Source organism: Hevea brasiliensis, chromosome 6 (assembly GCF_030052815.1).
Source record: "Hevea brasiliensis isolate MT/VB/25A 57/8 chromosome 6, ASM3005281v1, whole genome shotgun sequence".
Classification (NCBI taxonomy): domain Eukaryota; kingdom Viridiplantae; phylum Streptophyta; class Magnoliopsida; order Malpighiales; family Euphorbiaceae; genus Hevea; species Hevea brasiliensis.
Genome location: NC_079498.1, coordinates 50,287,721 through 50,297,892, shown reverse-complemented (window position 1 = coordinate 50,297,892; position 10,172 = coordinate 50,287,721). Strand labels below are relative to the sequence as shown.

The 10,172-nt window shown below is 36.2% G+C and overlaps 1 protein-coding gene across 2 annotated transcripts in view; it reads right to left on the bottom strand.

The window, feature by feature from the left end:
* Positions 1-4,765: 4,765 nt before the first annotated feature.
* LOC110658932 (uncharacterized) overlaps positions 4,766-10,172 on the bottom strand; it is a 77,606-nt gene continuing 72,199 nt past the window's right edge. For both annotated transcript variants that reach the window (XM_058148559.1, XM_058148560.1), the window contains exon 4: positions 4,766-5,516. In XM_058148559.1, coding sequence (XP_058004542.1) covers positions 5,385-5,516 — 132 coding nt within the window. In that variant the 3' untranslated portion in view covers positions 4,766-5,384. The remainder of the gene's footprint in view (positions 5,517-10,172) is intronic.

Genomic DNA, 10,172 nt, shown 5'->3' with positions numbered 1-10,172 from the left:
GGCAACTGTCTTCACAGTTGCTTCTCGTTAGGGTTACCCATTGCCAGGACCTCAGCTCCTTTAACCTATCTGCACTTCATTTCTTTTATTTTTCCTTAATTTTACTTAGTCTTTATTCAGTCAATTTATGTCTCCTCACTCTAGTTTAAGTGTAGTTCCAGACATCCTAGCTATTCAAACATACGTTAGTCATCGGAACAATGGAATGTATGGACTACCTAAAGTGAGGGCATTACAAAGCCCCTAAAGGTAAGGGACCAGGAACTCTTGAATCTAAAACATATCCAATACATTCTAGATTGAGAAAAAGTTTTAGGTTTCAAAGCCAATCAGAGAAATTTAGTCCAGTCAATCTATTATGATCCAATAAGCCTGCTAAAACATTAGACGGTGATGGTTGTTGTGTGCTTATTTTTATCATATTATAAACTACAGAAAATAATAAGATTTAATTAGTAAATTGTATCAAGTAATTTACCAAAATGATTATGGTATTTTAATCAAATTGGTCCTCCCACTAATTTAGCGTATCCTATACTTCCAAAATAGGAAACAGAAATTCAGGTTGGGATGAATTTCTAGTGGATGATTGAATTCTCATAGACTTGTTAATCATCCTCAGGTACATCCATTCTTGTATTCATGACAATCTACAAGTGAGTAACTCCTTACCCATCACATCTCATACGAGGCTCAATCAAATATTTGGCCCCTAATGCTCAAAACGTCAGGTACATCCATTCTTGGTTTATCTTGTATTAATTAAGTTGAGCCCACTGATTCAGCAAGTATGCAAATTTGAACCTTAATGAACTCAGGTATATCTATTCTTGGCCACCAAAGTATTCACATACTTACAACATCTTATACTTAACAATTATTTTAAGAAACTTTCTTAAACCAAATGCATTCTCCCTATATAACCATAGCCAATAATGCAATATTTAAAACTTCTCAAAGTAATTGCCACAGTGGAGGGCTATGATGAAATTTTCAAAATTCCACTATTACCAACTTAATCATTTTATTGGAAGATTTCTTTGGCTGCCTAATTATTATTCGGTCTCACTTTGCACATTAACCATTTTCACGCATATCTCATATACATCATGAAAATATATATCACATACATATATTTATACAATAGAAATATAAATGGTATGATCATAGAATATTCTATGGGAATTCAATCCTAGCCACAAGAATTGAATTATGGGCATCCTAGGTTAACATTCATCTAAAGAGGCTTGATCACAATTCTTTAAACCCTTAAAGTGTTGTGCTCCCACTAATCACCACTAATATGTTGGGCTTTATTCCATCTTGTAAGTCCACTAAGCCAATTGCATATCAAATCCTTGGCATACCAAGGTGAAATTACAAAGGAATTGAGCATATAAGCTCAAATAAATGAATGTATGACCTAAGAAACTACCACAACAACTTATCATACAATCCTTGTAAAAATTAAAATAATTATTACATGCCCATAGAATTGTTTAAAGAAGCAATCACATTGGTCTCCTAAAGTCTATGATCATCCATCATGCCAATTAATACATTCAACACTCGAACATATATGTTAATCCTAAATATTACATATTCAAAATTAACCTCATCATTCATGAATCACATTCACAAACATTTCATATTCAGTTTGGGACTTAGATTGAACAATTCAATCACCAAGTAAAGTCACAAAAGTTGATGAAATACCTTTGATTACATCACTTGCCATATGAACCTTCCACCTTGGCATAATGGTACTTCACTTAAAATTTATTATTTTTCTTGCTATCTGATGGTTTTAGACATCATCATATGCATGTCCAACACCATAAATCAAATCAAATTAAAAAAAATAAATTGGTATACAAAGTTCATAATTTTGTCCAAACCATGTTTATGAATAGTAACCAGTATACACTTCAATTTTCACCTTAATTTAACTTGTGTTCAAGTCACATCTCATGCAACCTAACATGGTCCCAAGCTGCCTATAATATTTATAATGTTCCCAATGGCAAATTAGGGTGGCTCTGATACCAGTTGAAAGAGTAATGCACCAATTGAAGGAACAATTCATCAAGAGGTGTAGAATTTAGCAATTTGAAAATTTTCTTTAAGCTAGGGTTTCATGCATCATGCAACTTCATTTAGCTATTAAAAAACACATCATTTAGTCATACTAAATCATGCTTCTATTTCTGGACTTGCCTAATTGCCATTAGGAAACATTTTCTCCAAATTAAATGTAACGCCTCACTTTAGTTAGTTTCGTACATTCTACTGTTTCGGCGACTAATGTCTGTTTCGATGGCTGGAATATCTGGAACTGCCCTTATATTAAAGTAAGAAGTCATAATTTAATTTAATAAAGATCAAGTAAGGTTGAAGAAAAATAAAAGAAATGGATTAGAAATTAGTTAAATGTGCACAAGTCTCGGTGATGAGTAACTCCCCTAGGAAGTGGCTAAAAAAAATTAGTATTTTGGGCCTATTTACTACTTCAATTCATGTAGGAACTTGTAAAAATCTTAATTAAGACTTAATTAAGATATAATTATAAATTAATGAGTCAAGAAAATGAAAAGAAGTAAAAGTATTTACATAAATGCTAAGCAAAGTGGGTGTGCACTTGCTTCCTTTCATACCTAGGAAGTTGGCCACTAAGAGTTAGACGACTAAAGTGAATTAATCAATAAGTTAAGGGGTAAATAAAAGATTAGAGGACTAATTTGAATAGATTAAAAAGTTTAAGGGAAAATTTGAGAATAATAGAAAAACATCTTATGGACCAATGAGTAAAGGATGATGGACCATTGGGTAAAAACTAAGAAACTTCTACATAAAATCCTCCCAAACTAGCCGGCCACTCTATCTCATCCTTCTCCTCTTCTCATTTCTTTCTTCTAATAGCCATTTTTCTCAATTTGAAAAAAAATTTTCCAACTAAAACACTAGATTCCATAAATTTTTAGAAGCCAAGCAAAGAGAGCAAGAAGAGTTAGCAATTAAAGCTTGAAGAACCCAAATTCCATAAAGGGTTTGAAGGAGAATTGGAAGAAAAGAGAGAATAGCAGCTGATTTTCCCTTAGGCTCTGTTTGGATGGGGTGAGAGAAGGGTAATTAATGAGACGGTAAGGGAGGGTAAGGAGGGGAAAGGGTAAGAAAGGTTACAATAAAAAAAATCTTATATTTGGAAAGTGGTAAATTAATGGAAAAGTAAGGAGAGATAATATATATTCTTTATGCTTGGAAAGAGGTGAAAGAATGGTAAATAATTATTAGAATTACAAAAATACTGTAACGATCGGACTCCAACCACTAGAGAAATTGTCCGCTTTGGCTATAAGCCTCACGATTTTATCCTATAGGTGGAATGAAAAACTTCCCAGGAGGTTACCCATCTTAGGATTTCTCTCAAGCGAGCACGCTTAACCCCGGAGTTCTTTCAACTCTCCAGGCCATTCCACCAAAAGGCGCCTCTGTCTAAGTTTGAGCTCCTTCTGAGTTGACAAATATTTTAAACTTTTGTGATCTATATAAATGTAGCACTTTTCACCATACAAGTAGTGCCTCGATTATCTTCGCACTGAAGATATGGAGGCACTACTTGTATGGTGAAAAGTTCTACATATGAAGTCCGGGGCATCTTTCTCCTCCTGAGGTTAAAAATGTAGAAAATAGCTCTTCGGAACCTATGAAAAACACTTCCAATACATTTCCAATCATTCTCAAACTCCATTTATATCAACATAATCTCAATATTTGTCAAAAATCTCAAATGAATTTATAATTTCAATAAATGACTTAAATAAGACAAATTTCCTAAATTGCACTTCATAACCATGAATAAAAAAATTAAGAAATGATAAAAATAACAGAGATGAATTATGGTGTTCTAGCACACTGTGTGACATATCTTGCTCGGCTACACTCTAGACGGGTAGGGTATCACAAATACCCTTTCCTATTAGATAAAATTTATTCTTTATTTTTTTTAATATACAAATTAAAGCCTTTTATTTTTAGCTTGATGACCTATAATTTACATTTTTTATTATCTCTTCAACATTCAACTTAGATATTTATAAATTAATACAAATGTCATTTTGTATCTTTTAAAATATTTTATTTTTTAAAAAGGTAAAATATTATTGTTATAAAACAAACTTTTGCAATTTTTTATTTATTACTGACCTTCAATGGTAAAAATTAACCATTTTATACATGGACTTTTTTAATGAGTGAGATTAAAATTTAATTGTATGAAAGGAATTTATCTTTCACTTCATGATATATATATATATATATATATATATATATATATATATATATATATATATATATATATATATATATAAAAGAAATTTAACCACTAAAATTAGAGGATAAGCACTTAGAATTGCTGTCAATAACAATAGAAAGATTTTATATTACTAGAAAACTTAAAAGCAAAAATAAAGCAAATTAATAAGTCAACTAATTTAGAAGGCTAAGCTAAAAAAATCATTGCAATCTCAAAATAAAAAAAAAAAATCTAATATATATATATAAACACAATCAAAAATAAAATCAATAATATTTAATATCATAAAGTCAGTCAAATTACATAATACCAACTTTCAAAGGGACAGAAGGCCACAAAAATTAGCAAACTAGATATATAGCTTAATTAATGTCCATAAAATCTCAAAATAGTCTACCAATAATATTTATTATCATTAGCATAATAAAGAGATGCTAATCAAAAGATAAATAGTGCACTTAACGAAAATAGATATATGACTTAACTAATGTCCATAAATCTCAAAATAGTCTAGACACCAATAACGCATATTATTACCGACATAATAAGGAGATGCTAATAAAAAGATAACCAATAACCTAATTCTGTGAGGCATTAGAACCACTCATCATCTGCATCAACAAGTTCTTACGAAATGCAGGAGGACATCTAAGCAAACCTCGTAACATGTCAGGCTTTTGAATCAAAAACAAATAACAAGTAGATAAGAGCTGTGACTCAACACCTAGTCCTTCTAATAAAGTCCATGTTTCATTCTCTGAAATTGGAAGCTTGGTGGCTTTGACAAACTCAATTGTAGAATTCATAAGTGCTTGGGCAACATTATCCAGTCCCTCCTTTAATACAACAACTTCTTCATCAACCTTTGATCTTTTAGCAATTTTATTCCTTGATGAATTTTTAGATTGAGAATGAGATTGGGATTTTTTCCATTCCAATAGGTTCCTCGGATGCTATATTTTGTGCTTCTTCAAATAGTCCATCAAAATTTTCCAAGGTGACTTCATTTTCTGATACCAAAAGATCAACATCATTAATGTTGTTCACCTGAAAAGCATTTGTCTCTCCTTCTCTAGCCCTCCTTTGCCTCATCTCTTGCAGTTTCAATATGCTTTCCAATAGCCCTATCATTCCCAAAAAGTAGACATAACTTTTCATAATTTCGAATTGGTTTGTTCAACCAAGCAGCAACTTCAGGTTTATCCTAAAAAAAATTTAAAAAAAAAAAACAAAGTTTAGCAAACTAATAAACTCAAAATAAAAAGAAGCATGATTTATAAGTTTTATGATATATTATATGTATAAGAATGATGCAAACCTTAATTAATTGCTCCCAAACTTCTGGCTCAGCTATAAACATTTTATATATTGGATCCCAAATGAAACCACTCATGCCATTATTGAAAATATCATAAGCTGGAAACCAACATCTCTTTATGTGCTTCATACGATTCTTAACCTTTTCCTTATCAATAGTGTCGCAATGGGATTTTGCGGTCGCCCGGACGATCACTCACCGAAGTGGGAAAAAGTGAGGAGTCGCCACCTTAGTTTTGAGGGAACTAAAGAAAACCCTTCAGGAAGATAAATTAAAAATGAAAACACTTCAAAACAGAGATTCTAGGTTCGGGGTCCATAAACGGGTGGGGAAGGTGTTAGGCACCCCACCTCGTCCCTTGATAAGGGTAAGTAGATTTAGTTTTGCGTCCTTTGTAGATTAGTTAGGAGGGCTCGGATGGGAATGTTAGTCCTTTTGGTAAAAGGAATGTTTGATTTTTCACTGATTAGGATCACCCAGATACATAAGTAAATGAGACAACCTTAGTGAATTACTTTTGTATGTTAATTTTACTTGAAAAGGAATGTTTTATTTAAAATTTAATTTAGAAGATCGGATAAGAACTCTCTTCCGAACCTCTTTTAGATATTCATTAAAATTTTGGTTGGGGATCGGATAAGGACTCTCTTCCGATCCCTAATAAATATTTATTAGAGATTTTAATTTGAGATCGGATAAGAACTCTCCTCCGACCTCTTTTAAGTATTTATTAAAATTTTAAGCTGAGACCGGATAAGAACTCTCCTCCAATCTCTATTAAGCATTTATTAAAATTTTAAGCTGAGACCGGATAAGAACTCTCCTCCGATCTCTTTTAAATATTTATTAAAAATTTTGAATTGAGGACGGATAAGAACTCTCCTCCAATCTCTATTAAGTATTTATTAAAATTTTAAGTCGAGACCAGGATAAGAACTCTCCTCCGATCTCTTTCGGATTAGCAGAGCACTGGAAGGGGCTTTGCCGATCTCCGAATTTCAATTTCACTACATGTCACAAGAACCTAAAACTAAGGTTTCGGCATTCAAAAATCTGGAGATAAGGTTTCTTGATACCCTATGACTAAATGGGTAATACTAAACTTGATTTACCGACCTTCCATGTAGTCATTTCACGCATACCTATTAATGTCCGATCTGTTACGTCTAGTTTATTTTGGTTTTATTCCTCTTCATGGTATCTTGCGAATTCCGTTCACGTCGGCCTAATAGTTTGGCTATTTTCTGGCGTGTTATTCAAGCTTTCTCTTTTAAAGAGACCCTTAAGTTGCAGATACCTATATTTTGCACGACCACTTACACGCTACTAGGAGCTAAAAGCTCGTATTGAAATGACGAAAATTGATGAAATGATGGACCGATCACTAAAGAGATAATTCGAGTAACGTTCTTTGAGATTTTTTGCTTAGAATAAACTTAGAAAACCGCGTGCGTAAAGAGAACAAAGAAAGTGCGAAAAGTAAGCGCAAATACTTAATAAAACAGTAATATGAACTCTTACTGTGAGGAGCCAAATATATTGAAATAAGCGTGAGGTGGTAAATAGTGATGAAGATGGCGGATTGATCACTGAGAGTTGATGTGCATCGTGAAACCGAGAGATGCTTTAGCTAAAAGGTAACTGGTAAGAACGGTGGAAGGAAGTTGAGCTTGAGCAGAGGAAAAGCGAGAGATGATGAGAGTATGACCGGATAATGAACAAACTGGAAATGTAGAGTTCCAAGATTCAAAATCTTTTCAAGAAAACACTCAAGACTAGTTTCAAAAGTCTTTTAATCACTACAAAACAGCAGAGTAACAAAGTGAATGAAGTTTGAGTTCCTCCACGATAATAGCGACCTCTTGTCTATATTTTTTAGTCCTTGAGCAGTTTTCATGCGGTATTTATAGGAATCGGGTGCTCCCCATGAAGGGTCGAGATTTATTTTGAGGAGATGGAGGGTCAAGATTTTGAAGTACATGATCGGATGTTCGAATTAAAGAGAATCAAAACAAATGGTGAGATCGCTTCTCGAATATTTGTCCTTTTCCTCTTTTAATCGACGGTCTTGAATCCTCTTGTCGGAACGATCGAGGGCTAAGAGTGAAAACGCTGGTATTGTCGTCTTCTCTTTTGATCCAAGGGTTCGGATTCATCCTTACAAGTGAGATCAACGGTGGAGATTGGGATGTCAGGATCATGACATACCACGGCACTGTCGGCATTGCGGGCGATTCTTAGGCGTGCGGTGGAGATCTCGTCGCCACGCTTTAACTACCTCGGCTCACGATTCGGCGACGGTTATTGGGATTTGTCTTATTCTTTTTGTCTTCCGATCCCTCCCTAGCTCCTATTCCGATCTCTCATGCGATCTCCTATCTCCGATCTCTTTTATCCCTTGATCGACCGGATTCGGTCCAAGCATTAATTGCATCTCGATTCTCGAAGCGTGCGCCGTTCCGCTCAACAATAAATGCTCATTTTCCCTATATATACCCACTGTCGACGGAGACATTTTCTTCATCGACTTTCCTCTCTTCATTTCTTACTTACCTTGTTCTATTGCTCGGTAGAAGTTCGCTATAATCGAGGCTTTGATCTTTTCCGATGGATTTCCTTTCTCACCGATGAAAATTTACGATCCGGTGATTGGATGATCCTAATTGGCGATGGTGAGAGAAGCTGGATTTGACCGATCCGTATGCGGGCCTCGGTTGTACCGATCTCGAGTTGCTCAAGCGAGTTCATTGCTTCTCATCACATTGAGTGTTAAACGGCATTCGATCCACATTGGGTGTTCGACGGCGGATGAAGCATCCGTCGGCAATATCCTTGGGATCGATTATAAACCGATCCTTAGATCGGTGGTGGTATCCTTGGGATCGATTATAAACCGATCCTTAGATCGGCCCCTTCGGATAGGATTTTCGGTCTCTAGAGAGATTGCCCAAATGATGTAATTCTTCAATGTAATCAGATCTCTAGAGATCTCCCAAATGATGTAGTTAGACCTTTATTGTAATCCGATCCCTAGAGATCGCCCAAATGATGTAATCTGATCTCTTGAAAATAAAGACTTTACTTTGTCGGTTATCATTTTATTATTTTGCATTGATTATTTTCCGATCTCTGATGTGATTATCCAATCTGATTCTTTACCTGAATGACCCTTAACTGATCCTTTATTCAAAATGTTTAACTCATTATGCCGATCTCTAATTAACCGATCTCAGAACATTCGGTTATTTGAGAACAGCTGTCGAGTCCCACCAATCGATGTGCTGCCTAGAACTTCGCGAGCATTAAATGCTCGGACTAGTATAAATAGGGGTGGGAGGGTTAGCCAGTTGTTCTCTCATTCCTTTCTCAGCCTCTTGTTCGCAACTTCGAAGTTCTCTCCTTTTCTCCAGTTCTTCCGACGCCGATCAGACTCTGGTAAGGGCTTTAATCCTCTTTTTAGTTTAAGTTCTTTGTTTTTGAAAATGAGCGGTGCAGAAGGTCGAGAGCGGCGAGCCCTCCTTCCATTCGATTCTTATGGTCATCGTGATGAAGAAGAGGCGATCGGGACCAGCGTGCAACCTAAACACCCTAGGGTCTCTCGCCAGTGCCTGGCCTGGTCATACCATCAAGGCTTGCACCCTTCAAGGAGAGAGACCCTTCCTATAGACGAGCTTCCGTCGGTTCTTCGAATCCGACCGCAATCGTTTGTTCAAGAATACAACATTTGTTCTGATTCATATGAGCTGATCAAGTGCAATGGCGATCTTCGGGTCGATCACTCTTTTGAAGAGAATGACATGGTTATAGTGTACGAGGAACAGTTAAAGGCCGGTCTGAGGTTTCCTCTAGAAGATTTCTATAAGGAGGTCCTAAAATTTCACCGAGTATCCATTGTTCAAATCCACCCCAACTCGTGGCGGATCTTGGTTGCTTTCCGAGGTCTATGCCGAGCTAAGGGAATCAGACCTACGGCTAAGGTGTTCGCCGAGCTACATGGACTAACTCACGAAAGGATGACGAACATTGGTTCTTTCAAAGTAAGCCTCATTGCGGACTCTTTCCGACCGCCTCATCCCTTAAGAATTGGAAGAACCTGGTTCTTCATTCGAGGAGTAAAGATCCGAGCCGCTGAGGACTTTCCTCGAGCCCGGTGGTACCAGGCCTCGCTCAAGCACATTACCTTGAGTCAAGAGGAAAGCTCAATAGTGATGGAGCTGAAAAGTCAGGCCGCCACTCTCAAATAGTCCTGTCCACATGCGGTGATCGCGAATCGCACCATTGGACCATGCAATCGATCACCGCCAAGCTCGCGAACTTCCGCTCTCGACCTCGGCATTGGTATTTTCTATATCTCGATTCAGGACCTTAGAGATCTCACTAACCTTTTCTTTGTGCGGTATGGCGGGTGGTGAGGGTTCTAGGAAGCGGAAGAAGGACAAAGAGATCTTAGGAAAGTAAAGGAGATGAAGCGTTCGAACGACTTCAAACACCCTGGCCACGAACACGGGAGATACAAAGAGACCCACCTCAACCTTCGGTCCG